Here is a 25,650-nt window from a genome sequence, read left to right on the forward strand (position 1 = left end):
ATGCACAATACACACACACACACACACACACACACACACACACACACTATTTGGGCTTCTGTTTAAAATTGCTCAGTTGAAAATAGTATTGTGAAGGAGTGCGGTGCTTTTGGATCATGATTACAGGGCAAGAAAAGCCTAATTGATATATCTGGCTTGTGTACAACACTATGCTTCACCTGATGGAAACCATGTTCTGCACATGATTGGCACGATTTTATTGTGTTAGTAAATACAAAAAGCTTTCTATGTCAAAGAATTCCAGGGCAAAGTCTTCAAATTGCTTTGAAAAGAATCAATAGGAAATTCCGAAGGCTGTAGTAGACGATGGTCAAGATTATTTCACTGCCTGGCAAGGATGTGTACAGAGAGGAGAACATTCCAGGCTGAGAACTAAAAGTAGCTGGAACAATGGACCAGGAAAGATGTTGTTGATGAGAAGCATTGTTGAAAAATGTGACGAAGGGCACGTGTTTATTTCACTCCTGAAAATGAAGTGCCTTAACAAAGAAACACTTAATGACTGCCTGAATAAGTTATGTGCATGACAACACAAAACTATACACATTGATTGTTAGGAAGTTACACATATGGGTACTACCAAAGCCTTCGTTGTCTTGGAGAGTATGGGTTGGTCCAGATTTGTAATTAAAACATATAACCTACCCAATTCAGAAAAAAAATGTATTGAAACATGTTCATTTAGAAAATAAAATGTATTTTAGCTGAGGCTAGTTTGGAAAGGCGTTAGAAACTTGGTCATGGTAGAAAGTCTGTAAATCTGTCCAACAAGGACACAGTAACAAATAAAATCGTTCTTGTAAAGTGGGGAAAAGTTAAGACTGCCAAATTTTCACTGTGGTTACTCATTTCCTGCCCAAAGGAACACCAGGGGTCATTTTAAAGTCATGCAAGTTTAAGGTACAGCAAGTTTGGGAAATTAGGGAAAATGTCTCCAGTGATAGCAAAAGCTGCAGTAAACACACAGGATATAACCTTTTTCAGCCAAAATACATTTCTTTCCTGGAGCACAGCCTTAATGGTCTTACAGTACATGGTAGGTTTAACGATAGCAACCAATGCGATTCTGACTGACATTTACAGTGCAGATTAGAAAAAAGAGCAACAATATTTTGATGCATTACTTCCACTTAACCCAACCACTTAACGACCGCCTAACGCCCATAGGCGTCGACGGGTCGTTAGTGGTATAACATGGAAACGGCCGCTCGATCGAGCGGCCTTTCCATGCTAGTTCACGGAGACTGCCTCCGTGAACAGTGTGTGAGCCGCCGATCGCGGCTCGCACGCATAATGTAAACATGCAGGGAAGAAATCCCCGCTGTTTACATCACACGGCGCTGCTGCGCAGCAGCGCCGTGACGTAGATCGGCGATCCCCGGCCTCTGATTGGCCGGGGATTGCCGCATTCTGATTCGCCGGCATTGATTCTAGGCGGCGCAGGACGGATCTCCGTCCTGCGCTGCCCATAGGAGGAAGGGGAGAGACGGAAGGGGACGGAGGAGGAAATTCGCTGCGGAGGGGGGCTTTGAGGAGCCCCCCGCCGAACGAACGGAGCCGGCGGCGATCAGACCCCCCCAGCAGGACATCCCCCTAATGGGGGAAAAAGGGGGTAAGTCTGATCGCCCAGCCTCCTTGCTGATCTGTGCTGTGGGCTGTAGAGCCCACGCTGCACAGATCAGCGAAATCACCCCTGGTCATTAAGTGGTGGGGTTTCCCAGCTACTCCAAGGCAAATCTGTTGTGTATTACTCATACCGGCAAGTGAGGAAAACCTTGCCATCTGTAATCATCTTTATTTTTCAAAGTGCAGGAAATTAAGGGACCTCACTGATTTGCACTTTATACAAATATATGCAAATTTATATCTAAATAAGGTTGAATCATACTGTCCATTTCCAGTCAACCAAGCTTATTCTAGCTAAACAATGGCTTGAAAGTGTACTAGTTAAGGGCACCGCCTCTGACATAGGAGACCAGGGTTTAAATCTTGGCTGTACCTATGCAGTACGCTAGTACCTATTCAGTTAGGAGTCCTTGGGCAATACTCCCCATACAGCACTGAGTTTGACAGGAGATAAGCTCTATAAAAGGTACAAATATTATTATTATACAATTGTTTAATTGTATTGTAAATGTTTGTTTATTTTGCCTTGTCATACATCTTTGCCGAGTTGCTATCAATGTATAATAGTTATGCTAGTTAAAAAAAAAAAGTAAAAAGTACAAATGCCTGGAGATTGAAAGACTTTTATCTGGCATGTTAATTAAATGTGTTATGAAGTAAGGTCACAATGAATGGCAGGGCGATGAATCTACTGGAAGCTCTTCCTATTCCAGTATTGTTTCTCATCCTGTGTCTATCAGCAGATATGGAACTAGTCACTGTTTCCTGGCTACATGGAGCAAAGAATTCTGGTGTATAAAACTGCAACTACATTATCTCAGCGCATCTGGAGAGACCAGGTTATGAACATGTGAGAAACCCAACATGTGTCAATGAACAATTATGCTGAAGTCAAATTCATAATTGATGCCAGAGCCATTTCCGATTTTACTCATAGATCTCACATTAAAACTTAAAGCTAAATAAAATATTCAACATTATCTAGGGTAGACTCATGTCAAAAGCAATTATTATAATAGAGCAATCTCTTATTAATGGCTTAACCTAATGAGCATAAATATATGGTCTTTAATAAAAAGAAACCAGTATGAACCAATTCTATATGTGTCAGCAGTAATAATCCACTTATGACTTGGGCTTTTAACACTTTAAGCATAATTACAATCATTAGACTTACCATTAACATATCAGCAGTTATGGCCCAGTTTGAAAACAGCAACGTCTCCCCAGCAAATATACAAACCTGTAAATAAAAAAAAAAAAAAAAAATCCATTAACATTAGAAATAAACTGCTGTGCTTTAGTACAAATATGAATATACTATAAAGAACAAAAAGTTCCACTTCCTGTTCGCCCCCATTGTGTAACGTCATAAGCAGGAAGAGGGATGACGCTGGACCCATCGGAAGGTGAGTACATAGCTTAAGATACAGGTGTTGGGTAACGAATGAGGTAAAATTATTCACTCACCAATTTAGTTTTGGAACATGCAACAATATGGGGGAACGGCTTGCTTGGATGGAATGTACAATGATGCCTTGGCTTTTATTGTATTAGTTTTAAGGCTGGTACATGAAATATATACTTCAGAACCGACTCGAGTGAGTGATCATATCAATATGCTCAGATCTGGACTCGATCGGCTATAGTAGAAACCTAGCATACACACGTATACATTTTTTCCCCATTCCAATCAGATTTCCTATCATTTATGGATATCGATGGAAAATGGGTTAAAAGGACATACTCATGGAACGATAGCCAGTATTTAGGTCAATATTTTTCCAGCTGGTCTGATATGCTTCCCATCAAAAGAGAGATTATGAGCTGAAACTGGTCCCTAGCAATCAGTAGGCAGTACAATTTTTGATCCAATCTTTTTTTTTGATCAGAAATAGGATCTGAAGTTAAAATTGTATGGTGTAAAAACGTCTCTTTTAGTACGAACGGTTGTGAAAATGTGAAAGGTGATATTGGTTTTGCACTCCACTTGCTGCGGGCAAAATCTCACGATTCAGCGCGATTTGGGCTTGCGATTCCCGTTCAATAGAACGAGAATCACAGCGCAATCACACCCAAAACACGTTTGCGATTGATCGAAATCGCAAACGCTGCTGTGTGAAGAAGTAGCAGCACTTTGCTGATCGCCGGCAATCAGCAAAGCGCTGAAAAATCACCCAGTGTGAACCAGCCCTAATAGCTTGGTAGATAACAGCAGGGCCTTGACATCTTGGATACTTTGCAGTCAGAGAAAAATTTACTGAAACTGTAAAAACAAATGCTTTCCTGCTTACAAAACCGTACCAGTCAGCCAGCAGGTGCAGCGAACAACTAAAATGTAAAAAGTGGTATTGCCTACATTTTTTTTTTTTTTACAAATCGTATACATTTAATAGAGCTAAACTTAATAGATCAAATCTGTAAAAAAAAAAATCCTACTGTAAACACAGGCACCTACTGTAAGGTAAGTGCTTAGGGATAATGAGCTCATCATCTGTCTGGCGATGTGAATAAAATCACTCCAAAGCTTAGCATAACTCGTTTGCTGTCTGCATATCAGTAATTAGCATTAGGATACGCATTCATGGTATTAGAAAAAACTGGTTATTGAAGTCCCTAATTAACTCACTGCTAATAATGCATACACAGGATTAACAGCGTATTTAATTGTCACATGCTACTGACAATATGAAGGGGAGGATACTTCCTTTAGTTGCTCATAGCGAGCACAGAATACATTGGCCCCATGCCATTTCTAGCTGATGCTCTTATGAAATGGATAACTGCATGTACAGATGGCTGTATTGAACGTGCCTGTGATTGTTTTGGAGTTCAATGTTATTTGTACTGGCAAGTTTCCCTCCATTACTGCACAAACAGTAATACATTCTTACTAATCATTGTTTTCCTTTTCTAGCTCATTGTATTTTTGTATTACTCCTAATGATATTATACTAGGCCTTAATACAAGGCCCGTTTAAAAATGGGTGAAAGGCTCTGGGAGCGACCCCCCGCATTGGCTCTCTCCCTCACAAGCCTGCGCACAGCGCGCACTCCCCCCCCCCCCCCCCTTCGCGCAAAAGCACGGACACACACAGGAGGGGACGCAGGGACACAGGGGTTTTATAGTATAGGATGTCTTTGAAGAACACTAACTTTATGTGGTATATACCCAGTAGTTCCTTTTAGGGCCTGTTTCCACTACACGCAGATTCTGCATGCAGAAAACTGACTCCAATGAATGCCTATGGGCCTGTTTCCACTGAACGTGATTTTTCTGATGCAGATTTCCCATAGGCATTCATTGGAGTCAGTTTTCTGCATGCAGAATCTGCATGTAGTGGAAACAGGCCCTAAGTTTAGAGTCAATGGCACAACCTGTTGCTTATAAACAGGGCGGTTTTTAAGCATAGGCAAACCAGGGACACCTGCAGGATGGGGCACCACAGGTCTGTTCTTGTATAGTCATTTTAACACCTCAATTTGCATTGCTAGTTAGCATAACAAAGGATGCCTGTATAGCATTACATTCAGGTGCCATTCATGTGCTAATAAGCTAATTGTTTTAGCTGGTCTATATTGATTGCTTCAACTCTATGGGCAGTTGATAAGTAGTGAAATGCCTCTCAACTGCTTTCTGTTGCCTGGTAACTGCTCATTGCTGCCTGTTAACTGCTTACCGAGCACACCGTTCAACTGCCTGTGGAAAAGAGGCCTTAGCTTTCCAGGTCAATACTCCAACCTGTTAAGACCCAGGATGTACATAATATAGTAATAGTGGCTTTATACCACTATTATAGAAGGGGTGTTATTTTAGTGGCTATACACCACTATTATAGAAGGTGTGTTTTATGTGGGTTCAGGGGTATTGGACCAGTGAAGAGTTTAGGTGTAAAGTCCCATTAATACAAAATATTAAATGTGACCGGTCATCTGTAGGGTGCAAAAACATTTCCCACATTCTTCTCTTGGTCTCTCTTCAAACATCTATAAACTGGAAAGTGTGAACAGAGATCTGCCTCATAGCCTTAATTGGAGCATACTGCTATGGGGTGGGGAAATGTTAGAAACGTTAGTTATTTTATCAGAGTCTTTTGATACAGTCTGTGATTGCTGTGATTTTTCCACAATAAAAGTTTTTGATATGTGACAAAGCGAGGCCTGGATTTAACTTTGTTGGTGGAGTTTTTTGCAGATTTAGTAATCTGAGTTTAAGGCCCGCAAATATCTGACACTTCTGCGTATTCAGTGTGGTTTATGCGTACAACAGAAAGATATCTAGATAAATTGTCACTTGAAGACCGACATTTAAATACAAGAAATGTTAGAAACGGTCAGGTTTTATTGCTGTCTAAGATTCCCATCACATCCAGTCCCAGTTACTAGGTCACTGATAACAGGAAGTGCAGCAAGATATATGAAATAGGAAAATATACAGCAATGAAAAATACATTTATTTAACCTTTTGGGGACCAAGTACGTTGAATCAGCAGGTGGTGCTACCGTTCTGACTGGACGTTGATTCAACGTCCGCGCTAACGAACCGTCCCGACGCGATCGTGCGCACCAGAGAGAGGAGATTAAGCTGTCATATGACAGCTGGCATCTCCCCTCAGTGATCAGCAGCCATTGCGTATGGCTGCTGGTCACGTGACCACTACGATTGCCGTCGGATTGTAGTGATCAATTTGACAGCTGAGGCGGTAGGGGGGGGGGGAAGAACAGGATCCACTCACCTCCCTGCCGTTCTCGCGACAATTGTCACCCCCCCCCCCCCCCACCGCTCTTGCCGGCATCTCTGCTCCTTCTGACGTCAGCGCAGGGTCCCGGCTTGATGACGTCATCAAGCTGCGACCCGGAACTGAGCGGCAGTAGGAGCTGAGATGCTGGCCGGGGCGGAGGGATCCGCTGTGGCTCGTCGCTGGAGCCTGGAAGGTGAGCGATTGCTGCTGACAAGGGGGGGGACACCTGGCCACACAGGGGGGAGACAGCCCAGCCAGACCCTGCAGGGATCCCGCTGCTTTACCCCCCAAACGCCCCCTCCCCCCCCCCCCCCCTGCAAAAATGCCTGGTCCTGGAGGGGGGTTAGGCGGCCGGTCCCGAAAGGGTTAAAGAGAAATACTCAAACATATGTGAGGTTTGATTGCAGTCTGCATTCTTATTGAGAAGACTGCTTACTTTCAGTCCAAATGACTAGCTCACTGAGAACAGGAAGGCTGGGTTCTAACATAAAAGATGTCCAGTCTTGTCAGTTTTTGACAGTTGGCATCAGTTTTGTATGAGTTTTCTATGACTTGGTTCACACATAAAAGATGTACATTTCCGGTCCTGTCAGTTTCAGTATCAGTTTTGAGTTAGTTTAGTATGGGTGTGTTCAAAAATAAAAGGTGATGCAAAACTGACAGGACAGGACTGGACTGGAAATGTACAGATTTATGTGTGAACCAAGCCTTAAAGGGAACCTGAACTGAGTAAAATTATTTAAAATAAACATATGAGGTAACTTCAAATGAACATTACATAGTTACCTTGCCATCAGTTCCTCTCAGAAGCTCACCATTTTCTTCTGACAATGATCCCTTTCAGTTCTGACAACATTTTGTCAGAACTGAAATATATCAGTTGCTGTCAGTTATAGCTGAGAGTACAACTGATGTGCCAGGTAATGTCCATGTTTCCCTATGTCTCCCTATGTCTCAAGTGGGCGATGTTACAGTTTAACTGTGTGCTGACCAGAAAGCTGTTATGGGGTAATGGCTATTTTCAAAATGGAGGACGGAGAATTCCCTTGATAACAGTGGACAAACAGGATGCGGGACAGGAGAAAGATTAAGGAGTAGACTACAAGGGAGGTAAGTATGACTTGTGCATGTTTATTTTGACTTTTAAGTTTTAAGTTCAGGTTTTCTTTGAAGAAATTGACTTTCAAGGAGAGACCCGGTAAGAAATAACCACCACATGGAATTTTTCTGGTTGGTGTCATTCCCCCCCCCCCCCCCCCCTCTTCCCAGAGTCCTCTATTATGGTGTTAGGCAGCAGGGATAGATTATGTTGCTCCTGCTTTAGAACTTTCATCAGTGCAGAGTTGGTGCAAACAACTACTTTGAATAGGACTACATAATATACTGTATATATAATATCTCATTTTGTTTTGTTTGTTATAATCTTTATACATTAGCCTCACTGCACTGGTGACTTACTAATATGCAAAACTTTTACCCAGATGGATACCTTATGTTTGGTCTATCAGTGTAATTGTAGTTCTATGCTATCCAGAGAAATTCCTAGATTGTTCTTCCTGAAAGGATTGGTATCGTTGCTTCATATTAATCTTAATGCATTTCAAGGGCCCCAGAACAAACATTTTCTTTCTCTTTGGCCCATAAAAAAGATGAACTGGTGTCATAAGCTCATTTTTATATTTAAATAGATTCCTCTCCAGCTCCAGAAGAAAACTGCTTCACAGAAATACCAGAACATACTTGTTTCCTGAGCTCTTTTTGTAACATTACGTTTTCCATTGAAAATAACCTAGTATTGTCAAGTACGCAATGGTGTTAACATTTCTGTGAATATAGCATATTTATAGCCAACAGATATCTGAAGTCAGAGGAACGAAGGGAATTATTTTTCTGTTTCACACACTATTAGGCTACAGAATAACAAGCTGTTTGAGGCTCATGAGGTCACTCTAGAGCCTAGGTTCTCAATGTGTGGTACGCGTACCCCAGGGGGTACTTCTGATGGTTCCAAGGGGTACTCGGGCTTGATATACTTAACCAAGAATAACAAATTTAGAGTTTTAGAAAATTATAAATCTTATTTAAACAACACCAAATTTGTCTTTTAGCAATAGTAAATGCCTGGAAATTGTTAAGAACTAATGATCATGTACTACGGTTAAATATATTATCATGTACTATGATTAAATATATATTCGTCTAGGGGTACTTGTGATAATGTTTTATATGCTAGGGGGTACTTGGTGAGTACAGGGTTTTAAAAGGGGTACATACCAATAAAATGTTGAGAAACTGCTCTAGAGCACATTAAAGAGAGCCTACTGTAAACTGAGAGGGATATGGATGTTTCCTTATAAACAACACCAGTTGCCTGGCGCCCTGCTGATCTCTTTGGCTACAGTGGTGGCTGAATAACACACCTGAAACAAGCATGCAGCTAATCCAGTCTGACTTCAGTCAGAGCACCTGATATGCATGCTTGTTCAGGGGATGTGGCTAAAAGTATTAGAGACACAGGATCAGCAGGAGGGTCAGGCAACTGGTATTATTTTAAAAGGAAAAATCCATGTCCTCCTCAGTTTGGGTTCCCTTTAAGGTAAGGGTAAAAAATTGTCACCTTACTATTTAGTTTGACAAATGTTAAGTGTTTTGGGGCACTTTGGTTCCTACACTTTCAAGCATATGATAATTTCAGCACCCAGTACATTATTCTTACCAACAGAGGTCTGCCACCCACTGTTTCTCCAGCTCTATTTCCCTGCCCAGTACAGTGAAGTGAGAACATGGATATATCAGGACTTTGTGCCAAATATTGGAGTATCATTTACTTGCAGCACTCGCCTACTCTGACCCCAAATAAATCTGCCATCCTGTGCCCATCGCTAATCTAACCCTGCGCTAATCTTAAAGTTGTGTTAGCCTAAGGCTCAACACACACCATACAATCTTGGTTGTTCAATCTTACCACTTTCATGTAGTATAAGAGCTTATCCAATCAATCATTCAAGGTATTTTCAATCTGTTGGCCCTTATACTACATAGATTTGGTAAATCTGTACAACCAAGATTGTATGGTGTGTGTTGAGCTTTAGGGTGGCCACTAACGATCCAATCTTCTTCATCCAATCTTACCAAATCTATGTAGTAGAAGAGTAAACTGAGCCAATATATTGAATGGATTCTGTAGGCAGTTCCCTTAAGCCCCATCTACACCATGGGACATTGTAGCGATCCGGCGGCTTGATTAGCCGCCGGATCGCCTCTTCCGCGCGCCCGCCGCGTCCCCGCTCGCAGCGCGTGCGCCGCATTCGATTCCCCGCTCGTGCCCGCTTATCCCCGCTTATCTCCCACACGATTCCCTGCCATTGTCCCCTCGCGGTAATCGAGCAGGGAATCGGCGGTGCGGAGATCCGTCCTGTCGGATCTTATCAATCGAGCCGCATCAGCGGCTCGATTGATAAGGAGCATCGCGGCCGCATCTACTCGTTTAGATGCGGCTTAATATTACATAGAAATGAAAAGATTGGATCATTAGTGGCCGCCATTAACCCTGGTAAATCTCAAACAGGAACCCTGACACATAAGCGCAACCATAGCTTTAACCATTTATATTTAAAAGTGGTGTAAAATTATTGGTGCTAGAACATTCTATTATTGATCGGGGCATAATTTTAAGTTATTTTAAACATACTTATGTACACGTACACTAACATTTTCTAAATAAAAGAAATGAGTGGAAACTTACACTGCAGGGAAGCTGCTGCCGGGGCAATCTCTTTAATGATGTCTATCTAGGCAAGCAAATGGGCAGCTGACTGGCGAGGTATCAGGATCCGCAGCTTACCCATGCCAGTACTTAGCCCTCTCGTGCTCCACCACTCCACACTTTAGTCAAACTAAAGGTCGAGGAGGAGGAACCCATTTTTGGCAATATATCTATATTATACTTGCAGTAACATGTTTAACGCTCACAGTTCCTCCTCTGGTGTATAATTTTTCAATGATTTACTAAGCCCTAGTTGAGCATATACACAGAAGCAGCAGCATGGAATGGTGCAAAGTTAATCTAAAATAGTGAGTGGGTGGCACTAGTTTGAATTCTGCACAAGGATACAGCATTTACAGATCATACGCAATCTGGATACCAGCTGAGCTGCACAGAAGGCTTCTTTCAGCCTCACTGGGCAGAAATAATCTTGAACAGCAGAGAAACACAAGAAAGAAGATTTTCCTCAGCAATGTGACTTACATATGCGGCTATGCTGCTACTTTTGGCAGCAACGAAGACAAGGCAAATGAAGATAGCCGATCCCAGCATGCCAACTGCACAGACAAGTGGGTCAGCACGCTGTGTTTTCAGGCGACACCACTTAGTAGCTCCAGCCCCTGTTATTACGCCAAGAAAGCCGGTGATGCATGTGATTGCTCCAAAAATCAGGCTGTTTAAAACAGAAATATGTGTTATTTTTCTACTAAACATTTCAGCAGCTACAGAGCTAAATGATTCAAATATAATGCAGTAACCACTGACCTGTCTTTAGTGCTGCAAGGGCCAAAGTTGCAAGGCTCTACTGTCTTCTGCACCACCTGTGCTCTGTACAGATAGAGAGGGATCCACATGCCCAGAGCCCCCGTTGCAAAGGACACAGTGGAAGTGGCCAGCGAAGAGAAAACATAACTGCGGCTAATAATATAAAAAGAAAAGACACTAATTAAATGAACTGAAGTGACACAAGGTCAGATGATGCAAGAATGATTTCACAGTTTTCAGTGCTAACAAATGACATATTCGGCATTAGCAGTTCGCTTATTATAATAATTGCATAATTAACCAAAATGCAGTCTACCCACTGCATGACATCTTAATGCTGTCACCTAACGACATGATTTGACAATTATTTTAATAGTCCGCATGATCTAATCACCAGAAATTAAGCTGAACCAATATGCAGTTTTCCAGCTGTATTTTGGTGAGTTTCGAGTACTTCATGTGAATCACCAAAATGCTTTACTTAACAGAATAGCTCATCTAGAAATGATTACATAGCACTACATAGCATCTTCAAGCAAACCATTAGCTATAACTATGTCATCAGAATTAAGTCATGGGGGTACACAGACTCAATGTAGATGGTATCTTAGCTTGTAACTTAACCCAAGGCCTCAGTGCAGCAAAGAAAATGTCCTGGTTTCCACTTGTGCGTTTTGTGTCAGATTTTTCTCTCAGAAAATTTGCATTGCAACTAATGGTAGTGAATGGGGATGTTTCCACTCAATGCGATTTTCGTACACGTGAAAAAATCTGAGGTCCTGTATCATTTTTTTGGACATCGCGTACAATTCTTCGTATAAGCAATGCGACTTTTCAAATTATTTGTCCGAAAATTTGCATTAGATCCATGGTTACAGGAAGTTGTCACTAGTCATGACTAAGCTGTTACTAGGCAGATTATGTGTGATCAAAAAGTAATTGTTATGAAACCCCCAGAATTAACAGTAGGAAATCTTAAATATTACTTTCAAATGCTTAGCTTATTCTAAGGACTTACTTCTTTATCAGTGCCTTCATGTCCCGGAACCATGAACTCCTTGCCTTAAGCTGTTCTACATGGCCTCGTTTGGCAGTTGGTACAAATATCAGTATCAAAGTCCCGGTTATCATACCCAAGACTGGTGAGACCTACAAGAAAAGGCATGCTGTTAAGATGGAGCCTTTACCAATAACTGCACATCCACTGTACACTGTCTACGTGCTGTTAGATTTCATGAAAATATTATTCATCTGCAACATATACAATGGATAAAAGACAATATTCCTCCCCCCAAAAAACTAAACTCAAAATAAAACCTCAAACACTTTCATGATAAAGGATTATTTCAGTAGATGCCTATTTAAATACTCCATAAAACTTGCCTTGCATTCACAGGTAACTAGGAAGAAGATGGCTAGCTATTGTTATCAGAGGTACTAACTGCATTTATTTTCTGCTCTGCCCATTGGAAAATATGGAGGAAAAAAGGCATGCCAAAATGGAGAGCAACCGTTGAGAGTAGCTGACCAACAGCGATGGTCATGCCTAGGAGAACTCATGGAGAAGCATGTGATTTGTCGGATCAGCTGATAGATTTATAAAACTCAGATTTGCTGTGATCACATCCTGCTTTAGCACATGACCATGTCTGGGAAATCAGACATGCATATCCATCTCCTGACCAAACTGATCACATGCTTCTCCACGAGTTGTCTTAAGACTCATTCACAATTGAAATCGGTTGAGGCAGACGATATCTACTTCTTTAGCTCATAATCAAGCGTGTGTTCATTGGCCCCCCATCAGCGACCTCTGACAGATAAACAAACCACCGAGCAGATGAACTGACCCCATCAAACAACTATTTTCCTTTGAAGATGCCACTCCCCACGTCCTGTCATGCACCACTCAGTCATCCCTCCGCCCTCCCACATAGCAGTACAGCAATAGGTGACTCAAGTCTTTACAACGCGGCCCAATAATGTCAGCCCAAGGGGATCGGGTCATGATGACTTTGCTCAAAGGTGTGTGAGTCTTTAGACAAGACTATCACTACTGACCATAAACGTTTCATGTAATGGGAAAATCAGCTTTATTAGTAAGTGACGAACATGAAGAAGTTGAACCTCCTCTTAAGTTTCATTTGACTGGTTTCTTTAGTGCAAAATTACAATTATTTACTCTTCACAGTGACAATGTGCAATACATAGCCTATATATACAGTATATGTAACCCCATGTTATATACTTAGTCCCCGTACCAAACCCCAACTTAATGTCCTGTCCCAGAAGTATACCATTTATTATTTAAGCATAAATAACCTGAAAAGTGTAAACCAAGAACCAAATGAAGGCTAGACAATGCATTGTCATGAAGTATCCAGCACCAGGAGAGCCACACACAAACATGGGTGAACAGTTACCTGTAAAAACTAAGACAGGAAGCTGAAACGGGAAGGGTGAAGAAGCAGAACATCCTGATCTCTAGGCTTTAAGACTATATTGTGATAACACCATCAAAGCAGTCTGCCATCAACAGCTGCACATGTGAAACTCAGAGGTCACAGCTATGAGTAACGGAGAATCCCACCCCAAACCAGGTAAAGGATCACTTATAATTAAAGGCAAGCACTTGATGGGGAATTCAACATCAAGTGCCTGGAATTTCATGAAAAACTGTTATAAACACTATTAGGCCACATATTTTAACTGATAGAGACTAGTACAGTGAAATGAAAGAACCAGTCTAACAATAGGCAATTAATGACCAAAAGGTTCTATTAATAAAAAACAGAAATAAGTAGGTAATTCTTACAAATTCGACTCACTTATAAAAACATTCATGCAGGGGTAGGGGGAGGTCAATACTTGTTGCTTGGCAATATGACAAGTTACAAGGGCCATGGAGCATGGTTGTATTTGTCTCTTGGGTTGACTTAGACCTAATTCTACACTTTTTCCAACTGAAGTGGGTGATAAGTTGACGAGGGTTGACTAGTTCTCTTGGTCGACTTAACCGTATATATCTACAGCAAACCTGAAGGTGCTAGTTTTGGCGACTATTTACAATGCAGCTGCAGTATTAACATAAAGTTGTCCTTGTACTCAAGCGTGCATAAGCAAAAAAAAAAAAAAAAAAGTGTTGCTCAGAAGTCCTGTATGCTTTTAGGATTATAACCAGCTTAATTAACTCATCTCTCACAGCTGGTTAAAACGAATCCTTGCACCAGGTGAAATAATTGATACAGTAAAGAAAAGTCAAGAGGGCAAAGGGCAATAACTTCTAGCAGCCAATTAAGTGGATATGCCAAGTTTATACAATCATCAGTAAGGTGAATGTGGATTACAGCACTTCGACACTGCTCTGTACATCACATTCCTAAATAAGTCTGAGGAAGAAACAAGACTGTAAACAGCCAACACTAAAATATGTGATGTGCTTAAATAACATCAGTGTGGAACTTTATCCAAAACAAACATTTTTTGGGTTGGAGTGGTAAAAAGCTAATAGATAGAATAAAGCAGTTGTAAAAACCCCGTTTGTGGCAGTGCGGGGAAGCAGTAGCTCATGTCTGTCTGGTCACCCACCGAATTTGTTTTGCTGATATCACATCCCATGTATGTGGTAAATGAGAATACAAAGTGGGGTAAACTCGCCTGAAAGAGAGACCTACACAGTAATAAAAACCTGGCGGAGATTATAAGCCGCCACAGTCTATACAAAACGAATATGGAATATGTTGTTGTGGTATAAATCATTAATAATAGTTTAGGCTGGAGATGAAGTTGAACTGAGGGAGCAGCCTTGGTTGTCATAGGTCAGAACTGCAGATGCTCAGCTCCTAAAATAGTTTCTAAGCATTGTGTTGGTAATTTTATACATGCATTATAAATGTTTACACTTCACACATTTAATGGTTAGGTATAAATAAGAAAAGAAAATGATTTACCCGTAATGCCCAGCGCCAATCGCCTGCAACCTGCTTGACACTTGAACCGGTGATATAGCCCAGGCCGCTAGAGGCAAAAAAGAAAAGAACAATCAACAGGAATAAATTAAACCTAAATTTAAAGCAATCCTCTATCAAATATATGCAACAAAAGTTTGATACAATCCTATATCAAATAGGTTTAAATGCACTTGACTTTTTTTTTTTAACAGATACGAGTGGTAAAAAGGACTTGCCTGCTGTGTGTGGTCTGTATGTTTTCTAAATGAGGTTTTAAATCTTTGATTTGTGTAAATGGGCAGAGTAAGTGTGTGCCCTGCACCTGGCATGTTATAAGTGCAAGAATTACTGCTGATGTCCCTCACATGTTTGTGTTGCTTCCAAAAATCATTAGCCAGTGTCACATGCTGATTTGTAAAAGTCACATGACTACAGATGGTGACAGTTGGTCAATGGGAAAGGCTTAGCTAAGGAGGGAGCAGCAGCCAGGCAACATTTGTAATTCAAGCTGAAGTCTCACTCCATAAATACAGAGGACCGACATGGAGAAATTATGCAATACTGTAGCATTATGTAGAACGTTATCACAGGTTTACTTAACTTCAGAGAATCTGGGAACTTTAAATTAACCACTTCAGGACCAGAACAATTTCCACATTCAATTCTCCTTGACCTGCATGGATGAATATCTACACCCCTGGAACAAATATCTACACCCATAATAATAATTGGTTAATTTGGGCTCCTCTTCTACTATTTGTAACTATCATTTTCATACGGACATATTAAAGTCATCATTGAAGGACTTTGACACTCCACACTTTCTGTTCATGATTACACTAACGGAGGTTTATTTTGCACCATCTATATATTACTGCCCTATGTTAAAAGGAGAAGGTGTACATTTCTTTATTTTCCAAAAATACACCAAACATTTGAATTCTTCCTTCATGTAAGTTAAAGGTCACAGTTCTAGAATGGTGACCATTACCTTCATCAATAGATATGCCACTGGCTCTATACATGCAGGCCTGAATGGCTCTTTACATGTTTGCCACAATGTATCCACAGCAGGAGTGTCCTGGTAACATTGTTCTGGTGGCTCTGACTGGAGGAACAGAATGCTGGAAGAAAGGGACGGGGGACTAAAAGAGTAATGGTTTAAGGAACATGGATATAAGTAGGACAGGGAGAGGTGGCACTAAAGGAGAAATAGATATGAATTAGATGGTATTGTAGTGATGGAGAAAGGCATGTGACAAAACTAGGGCAAATGCCTACAACAAAAGTAAAAAAAAATGTAAGTAAAGATGAGAAATGCTTAAAAGCAGTCATGCTAAAGGTAATGTTCCTGTCAATGTAAAGAATTACAAGACCAAAAAAACACACACAAAAAAAAGACATAAAGGTTTCTTCAGGGATCTTTTACACTGCATGCGATTCCGATTTTGAGGTGATTTTACATGTGCTTGCAATTTTTGATACAATAAAAAAAAAAAAAAAAAGTCCTGCATACTGCGTTTTTTTTGCTTTTGTTGTTAGCATCCAGTGAAAATTGGAATCGCAAATCAGAATCGCAAATTGTATTTGCAGTGTGTAGGTGGCCTCATGGATATCTCTTGTAGCAATGGTTCTGTAGCTATGTGGAATACATTTCTATAAGAAATAGTATAAGTTGTGTGCAACCATTATTAAATGTATAGTATACTAAAATGGATAGCACTTTGGGTTAGTAAAGGTGCAAGCCAACATGTGTAGAGTAAGATCCAGTAGTCCTTTAATTGTACTATGCTTCTTAGGCCTCTTGCACACTGCAAGCGATTCAGATTCCGCTTTTTAATCTGTTTTTACATCCGATTCATATTCTGATTTGCAGTTTGCTCCCTGCACACTGCAAATCAGAATCTGAATCGGACGTAAAAACTGATTAAAAAGCGGAATCTGAATCGGAATCGGTTGCAGTGTGCAAGAGGCCTTAAACAGATGAAATACACCTTTAGGTAACTCAGTGAGTAGACAGACTCTCACTGAAGCGCTAGTACACAGCAGGGACTATGCATGCAGCATTCATTTTGGCTGTCACTTTCTAAACAGACTGATCGTGATGCTTTATAGTAAACAGCAGCAGATTAGCGCAGCTTTTGTTTATTTGCGAGGAAATGATCTAATGGCGCCACTTCACTACAGGAAATTGCCTTCAGGAACCCTCTTACATGTTGTGCGCCACACAGTCTGCTGCCTTCCACTGGAGAGGTCAACTACTGTACTGTATGCCACCGCTGATGACAACTGGCACCATCACTGTGCTCTTCTTATCCTATGATAATAGATCAGTTAAGCCTTGTTTTTCAGCAAGTGATTATTTTTTTTTCTTTTGTCGGTTCTTGCATACCGTAGTTAACCACCAGTTAACCTTTAATTCATTATGTATAAAGATATTACAAAATGTAGGTGAATTGTGCCTTTAAATACTCCAATACCTTTTTTATGATTAACTGTAGTAAAAGATTAAGACAAGACTTAGTTTAGATAAACTGAGTGCCCATTTCAATACATGGTCAGATATGTGATTGCCATGCTACACAAAGTGGTGCAATGAAGTGAGAATGTATTATTTAGTTAGCAAGATTGTAATACAACCCCGTTGTCTATATAAATCTCAGTCCTACAGTTATTTCACAATTAACGTTACATTTGTTTTTACCTAGAAATGAGCAGATTGCTGTGATGTTTGTATGCCATTGGCTTATCTCGTGTAGCTATGAAAAAACTGACATACTGTAGCAACAAACTCCTGACACGTGCTCAGTGCATGTTTCTGCACTAAAAGGAACAACCAAATAAGTGATATGGCTGCAAATAGCACCCGTGGCTGTGCTGACTAAGGGCACTCCCAGTGACCACTTCCCCATTTGTAACGCACTACACTACAGGAAACCACACTTACCTTCCAAGAGGGATAGCGAAGTAGAAGACTGACAACATAAGAGTACGGGTATTCTTGGTAAATAGGTCTCCAATGATCGTAGGGGCAATTGTGGAATAACTGGCTTCCCCGATGCCCACCAACCCACGTGACAATACAAGCAGCCAGAAATACTGGAGAGGAAGACAAAAAAGTCAGATTATTATTTAGCAATCAATACTAAGAACAGACAAGATGCCACTTGTGCTATTTCATTGCCAAGCATGAAAGTGTTAATGCATAAGTCATTTTCTTTAGTTGCCAGGGAAACTGGTCAGGGGACATGCAAGGGGAATACACAACAGCAGAAGACTCTTGGTGTATTTCTCCTGGCAGGGGGCCTATTATCAACTTGGCAGCGCCAATACACAATAGAAAGACAATACGCTAATAGCTTGTGTGGTAGGAGTTAAACAATGATGAGCACACTGCAGCCCATTCTGTCTCATAGCTTAATTAGTAAGCGCAAAATGTAAAGTTATTGTTAATGTCATTATCATTTTTTGTTATCCACTAATAACATGGTTTGTAGATCACAGTGTTGGATTGCTTTAACTAAGAAAACAGGTATTTAGAAAAAAAGAAATATATCTCCAACAAATTTCATTATACATGGCTGTGGAGCATATTTCATACATTACCCTTTAGCCGTCTACATACCCCCTATAAAACTAGATGCATAGCTAGCTAACTTTTACTAACAACAGGATTTAAATGCAATACATGCTCAAACTGGCCAACAAGATCTAAGTGATCCTTTCTCTCACTAATGCCTGCAATCACTATTAAAAATATATTCATGTTCCTGTTATAAACGCTTTAATGGACATAAACACAAGAGAAAACTGCTACAGTTGGTAAAAATAGGCGCATGTATTATTCTGGTGGTGTTCAGATGGGTTTGGGAAGAAGCTGAGAGATGGTTCTCCCTGCCTGTGGCAAAGTAGGGGAATACTGTAGAACAAATATTATTCCCCTACTGATTACCTAACCTGGTCCTCTATGGATGTAATTCGGGGTCTGGCTATTGCGGTGCCAAGATCACCGGTCTTGAAAAATTGTGTCTGGCCGCTGACCTGCATGGCTGCATAGATTTTCAGTTTTGTTTGGCATTGGGTAATACAAAACTAGTGCAGTGCTCTGATAGATTTCAGCTAATATCTAATAAGGTTCCAATGGTACTTTGATTGCCACATTGAGTTGCAGTCTGGAAGTAATTGACTATTTGCAAATCAAGCCATCATCGGCCTGTGAATGGCTAGCTATACAGATTTGGCTTTTATAAATCAAGCTAACGAAGTGCTGACAGTTGCCTATGACGTTCTCTAGCTAACCTGCTATGTGTTTCCATGAAACTTATTTAAACAGCTTGGGCCTTCAGTCCATAATATCTTAATCTGGTCATGACAGGACAGTCTATTGATCTGACCATGCTTGGCCTGCATGAATGACTGCTCTTGCGTGTCAGTAGCCTCATTAAATCACTGACTTTACATTTACAGAAGAGCACATATATATCAACATATGGCAGGTACAATACGTAGCATTTACACTGCATGATCTGCAAGATTTCAGCAGATTATTATCTAAAGCAAATAATTTGATCAATCCAATTTTTCTTTTCAGTTTTACAAAACCAGCTTTAATCCTAAGAACCTGATTGCAACACAATGAAGGCTGGTCAATCAGATGCAAATAGTTCTGAGCTGATGGAGAATTTTATGCAAATTTATGCAGTTTGAAAATGGATGGATCAGATGAATCCAAGTTGGAACTCAATTGGTCCACCTTCAAGCTGCAAAAATGTAGATTAAAAATAATTATCGAATTCTTAATTAGCTCGGAATTCTTTGCATGTCATTGACCATCTCTAAACACAACAATAAGGTAAGACACCATGGGCCTGATTTACTAAAGGCATCTCCAGTATATTAGGAGTGAGCCAGCAAACCTGGAGTGTATTAACATGGAGTGGTTAGGATTTCACATCCTCAGCTAGGTCGCACCAGAAGTTTTTCAGAGGTTTGAGTGATTTCATCTGCATTCAGCATCCGCAGCAAACATATCTAGGACAACAACACTGGGTTTATTAGAAAAGAAAATCTCTTTTTTTAGTTCTGCACTTGGTGCACTATGAACAAAACCAAACAAAAAATGCATGCCACAGTGCATTGTGAAAAAGCGTTCAGTTATAATGCATAGGTGTAAACTGCCTCCTAGGGAAACCTGGACATTTCCTTCACCTGCACTGCGTATCAGTTGTGCAGCGTAAGCTGACTGCAACTGAATTGGCGTAAACAAGCCTGTGTCTCATTATGACCGCTTTGCTGTTACTACATTATAGCAGACCACATTTAATTAAGCCAGTAAAGGTTTGCTGGATCACTTCTGCGATGTAACCTCAGTGAAGATGCCTCAGTAAATCAGACTCAAAGTGTTGACCTGACCCAGAACAGCCAGTGCAATTTAAACAATGTTTATAATTGTCATGATTTTGTAATATATAAATATTATCTCAGCACACAAGCCATGTGTGGTTTTGTAGGTCAGATGGGGAAAAACAAATTCTAGTGAATGTCCTAATAATTCAAATAACTTGTAAATTGGACAGACTGCGATTGCTGAACTGTTGCTGTGAAAAGCTTATTAGCCTTTGTGATTTACTCCCTGGTCATCACAGTGTAAAGAGTCTCAGCCCTGCTTTTGTTTTAAGCTTGTGTCCTTCAGGCTACACACTTCATTTATATTATTTACGCAGTTTGCATGATAATGGGTGCCTACTCTGTGGGAATGCAAGCCAATATTTGCCTTTATTCCTAGGCAGTAATTCTGCGGTATCTCTGAATACCTGATGAAGTGGTCTCATCAAGCAGTTAAAAAGCTACAGAGAACATCACAGCAGTGTATAGAAACACATCTAAAGGTATAAAGGTTCTTTACATGTCAGGATTACGCACCCTGCTGTTCCACTGCTGTGAGTGCTAGGTTCTCCCTGTGAATACCACTGCAATTCTTCAAAGGTGGATGCTTTACAGCATACTCTGCAGCACAGATAATATCCTCTGAGTGACAGGTCCACTTCAATAAGAGAAATGAATAGATCTATTGGTTATTCTTACTGTATGGTGATAAAGGAGATTTTGCCTTCTCATGAGACATTTGTCATTTTACCTGTTCTCTGTATAGGAATGTGGGCATTATTCTCACAACTGTACATGGCCGTAGGGTATTTTTGTCCATTTAGCCATTAATGAATATGTACCGGTATTTTTGTACTGTAAAGCCATTGATGAAAATATGAAAGGACAGATCAGAATATGGGTAGGGATATTCACAAGAACAAGACTACTGGTTTTGTGTTGAAGTGGATGTACCACCTATATTCCTTGCCTGCATTTACACATTATTACTTCCATCTTACAATGGGCATGATTCCCAAAGCTTTTTCACCTGTTTTCACCTTATCTATGTTACATTTGTAAGCTTCCAAACAGCAAAAGATATAATATAATTAAGGTAAGAAAATGAATATTGAAATGAGGTTAATCAGGAACAACTTACTTTGAGTGATTATTTTGCTTATAAATCTGCTGAAATTTTACTTTTATCAAACTCATTAATGAGAAGTTTTGTGAATAGAGCCAAATACGCTTGTCCTCAGTCAATAGAGATGCACATTTTAAAGAAGGAAAGTCAGACTGTTCACAAGTAACATTGTCTTATTTATGCTGAATTAATTATTAAGATTTCTCAGTTCAAAGGTTTAAAAAAAAAAACAAAAAAAAAACAAAACAAAAAAAAACACCACAACAACAAACAAACTGGCGACCAAATGAAAATGTTTGCCACTTAAAATTCTCTCTCTCTTTTGTGATCACCACATTTATAAAAATGGCAGTCAGCCCGATTGCCACTTGATTGATCACCACATAGCATCCTCCACTTCCAAAATGGTGAACTCCATAGGCTACGAAAGGAGAATAATGGAGTTTGATTCAAAAACCCAGATTACGAGTTTTCTGCAGATTGCCACTTTAAGGCTGGATTCACACATTACGAGTATAATGAGTTTGAACTGCAATGGATACTGTGTACATTATAACATACACATTAGTTTAAAGCGTGCATGCAGAATGTTAGAATAACAAGATCCGCTAAATTGCAGACATGTGAACAGGCCCATAGAATTGTATGGGCCGAGAGTTAACATGCAGAACTATTCTGCTATGCAACGGATGTGGTGTAAATACACCCCTGATAAGCAGTGGTATATGGAATACATTTATTTTTTCCAGTAAATACTGCAGCTGGCGATCTGTTAGGGCCTGAGCCCACTAATGCAGTTGTGTCCGCTTTTCAGCATGATGTGTAACTGAAAAGCAGACAACTGCATCAGTGGGCTCAGGCCCTTACTCAATTCAAGTGATTGAAGCTGTCTGTGGATCAGCAACTTCAGGAAATTATGGTACAGGATTTGCAGCAGTGTTCTCCATACAACAAGATCGGATTGTCTTTTTACAATTCTGGTCTTTTAAATGTGGCAGTGAGATTTTGAAATGCAAAGAATAAGGAAGTGGTAATCTGTAATCAGATCACCTCTTAATAAACGGGCTCCATGCTTCCACGGAAACAAACCTGTTTACTGCCTATGGACAGTAGGTACCAGTGGCGTAGATAAGGAGCTGTGGGCCCCAATGCAAGTTTTACAATGGGGCCCCCCAAGCGCTCTATACATTAACAATTGATAAAACCTGTGTATAGCAACTACAGTGTCAGAGGTACAAGAAGGGGATGGGAAACAGTTTGTTAATGATTACCACTGTTCAAAGTATCTATAGAAGTGATTATTATGAGCACAGGACCAAAAGAGAGCTAATACTGTAGTTGAGGGAGGGCCCTTCTGGGCCCCTCTGGCCCAAGGGCCCCGATGCGGTCGCTACCTCTGCAACCCCTATTGCTACGCCCCTGGTAGGTACAGCTGTAGATGGAGGTCATGGGAATTTATCAGTGATGCATGCACTTGCAAATAATACACGTGTGTTATGATCATGTCTGCAGCGTTTACTGCTGGCTGCAGTGGTATTGTAACCCAAGCAGTTCTGATGTCATTACATGCATTTTCTTGCATAGTTTGGTTTGCACTTAAACTAGTTGCTGATTCCATCTGCAGTCACTCTGAAATTAATGACAGTTTAACATGCTCTTGTGTAAACAAACATTGTCTGCTGCAGTGGAGGGGCAGTCCCTTTCCTGCAGGCTGCATATCATTGTCTGCCTTTTCCTGCTATCAGCCTGTGATTAATTACCATTCACTTGTGTGGGAATCTGCAGGTCTGCTCCCATTGGATGACCTCAGTATAAAGAACTGCTTCCTGCAATGTCTCATGGGCTACCATAGTCTCAGATCCTGTCTGTTACTCTGCCCGTGCCCCACCTCGTTCCTAGTCCGTGTGGACTGCGCTGACTCCTGCGAAGGGGTCAGCGAGTCCTCCTAGTTCTGCTCGTTTCTAGAAGTTGTTACTTTGCTTGTCTTGTGTCATATATTGGTTCATCGCCAATATATACGCATACTTGCACGTTTATTATTTTCCTTGTATTCGTGTTACGTTGATACATCAGTGTCGCTGATATATACGTACACGAACTGTTTATATCCTGTATTCCGTTAGTCAGCATTCCAGCACGCTGAGCTAGTTATCCTGTTCCTGGTCCTGTTTGTGGATTGCGTTCATCTCTGCGAAGAGATAGCGAATCCTTCTGAGTCCTGTTCCCTGTATTACTCTAGTCTTAGTCAGAGTTCCTGCTTATGTCATATATCGGTTCATTGCCGATATATACATATGTTAGTCAGACGTTACAAATAGTTTCATTGATAGCTGTAATTGTAATACGCTAGGAAATCATACTTATTGTATATTTATCTGTGTTACGTTCATCTATCTTGATCCTGCTATTTTCTGACTATCCTGTCCTGTCTTTGTGAGGCACGCCATTGCTGCAAACGCATTGGCTACCTCATTCCAGTCTGTGTTATTGTGGACGCTTGCTGTCACTAAGTAGTGGCTAGTTTAGCAAGCGTTCATTCTGTTTACCTGTCCTGATCTCCTCAGTTCTGGTTTGTGCGCTCAGCGCTACTTTGCGCTGAGACGTTATAGCGAAAGCATTGTTTGTGGCTGTCAGATCTGCACCGGCTCTGTGCGCCACAATCTCCTGTTGGAGTCAGTTCTCCCCTCCACTAAACTGGGGATATCCTGATTCCTTGTGCTGGTGTGTGTACCTCCTTCACGTCAGCTTATGCATCACGAGCTGACCGTGGAGAATACACCTCCAAGCGTGACAACGTGGAGCCAACCTTAGCCTTCTGGAACCCATTGACCACCATGATTAAATAACTAACCCTGCCTAGCAGCTTCACACTAAATCAGCGATAATAACTCACTGATATCCTATGGGACCATGTGATTGTGCATACATACATATGTATATATGCAAGATTTGTAAAATAATCGCTATGGAAGTGTTGTACTATGTCAGCTTGTGTTTATGGTTACACAGGTCTTTATATCTTTAGGTCGATATACAGTGCTTATATAGTTTATTGGTAGTAGCATAGAAGCAGTAGAATGTTGTACCGTGTCAGCCATGAGTAAAAGCAAGGAATTTTGAATCAGGATGATACTAATTATTGGCTAACTTAGAGATGAATAAAAAGTGAGCATTCGGCTATAAAAAGCCTTCGTCGGACTTGGTTCCTTGGTAGTAGCGTACACCATATGTGGGTACGTATTCTCATTTATGCACAACAGTGAGGAAAAAAGGACTGGCACTAGATGTTGGCAGCAAGGCATAGGTCCGCTTCACCGGATCCTGTATTCATAGCATGCACGTGCACCTCAGAACAAAGCACTGTGATATTGGCAGAAAGGAAAATGAAGGCACTGAGCTTGCAAAAGATATACCTTTAATCCACGGTGGGAAGACACATCAGGGTATACAGTGGGGGTGAGGGAGGCCTTCCCTCACCCCCACTGTATACCCTGATGTGTCTTCCCACCGTGGATTAAAGGTATATCTTTTGCAAGCTCAGTGCCTTCATTTTCCTTTCTGCCAGTATTCTCATTTATATAGGATCTCTTGCCAGCAATAGTGTGACAGTGAGATTGGCATATACATTATGATACTAGCATCGGCAGATTTTACCTCCCTTCTCTCCACTTTCTTAATATTAAATAATCTATATTGCTGGCTGTATAAAATGGTATATTATTTAAATGACCCTCTATGGTTGTCCCAATCATGGTGAACTCACAAAATGAAACAAGTGTATTTTCATGTTTTTAGGCCTCAACGGGGACTATTTTATAAAAGATTAGATTTCATTGGGCTTGCTATTTTTTACAAATGTGATTTTGAAGTCTTTCTGACATGGTTCGACTGCAAAGCTCAGGAGGTCACAGTTCTACACGCATTACAGCTGTAAGGTCAGTTACTCAGAGGAAGAGAATCCGGATATTCTCCACAGTTACATTGCAGCAATGGGCACATTAAAGTTATAGATAATGTTTAAGTTTAATGTTTGCTACTTGCATTGACTAAGTCAAAGGAATACTTAAGTAAAAATAAAAAAATAATTTTTATTCACCTGGGGCATCCCTCAACCCCCTGAAGCTGTATGGTGCCCTTGCAGCCTCGCTCCGATCCTCCTGTCCCCGCCGGCGGCTACTTCCGGGTTCGGCGACAGCCGCCGACAGGCTGGGAACGCGAGTGATTCTGGACGTTCCCAGCCGCTATATCACCCTCTATGCTGCTACAGCG

General features: G+C 40.8%; 1 protein-coding gene across 2 annotated transcripts in view; it reads right to left on the reverse strand.

The window, feature by feature from the left end:
- Positions 1–25,650, reverse strand: part of SPNS2 (SPNS lysolipid transporter 2, sphingosine-1-phosphate) — a 161,334-nt gene that overhangs the window by 17,339 nt on the left and 118,345 nt on the right. For both annotated transcript variants that reach the window (XM_068268501.1, XM_068268499.1), the window contains exons 4-9: positions 17,818–17,969; positions 14,871–14,937; positions 11,939–12,069; positions 10,921–11,073; positions 10,639–10,828; positions 2,825–2,890 (exon numbers count right to left, since the gene is read on the reverse strand). In XM_068268501.1, coding sequence (XP_068124602.1) covers positions 2,825–2,890; positions 10,639–10,828; positions 10,921–11,073; positions 11,939–12,069; positions 14,871–14,937; positions 17,818–17,969 — 759 coding nt within the window. The remainder of the gene's footprint in view (positions 1–2,824; positions 2,891–10,638; positions 10,829–10,920; positions 11,074–11,938; positions 12,070–14,870; positions 14,938–17,817; positions 17,970–25,650) is intronic.

The sequence above is a fragment of the Hyperolius riggenbachi genome, chromosome 2, assembly GCF_040937935.1.
Source record: "Hyperolius riggenbachi isolate aHypRig1 chromosome 2, aHypRig1.pri, whole genome shotgun sequence".
Taxonomy (NCBI): domain Eukaryota; kingdom Metazoa; phylum Chordata; class Amphibia; order Anura; family Hyperoliidae; genus Hyperolius; species Hyperolius riggenbachi.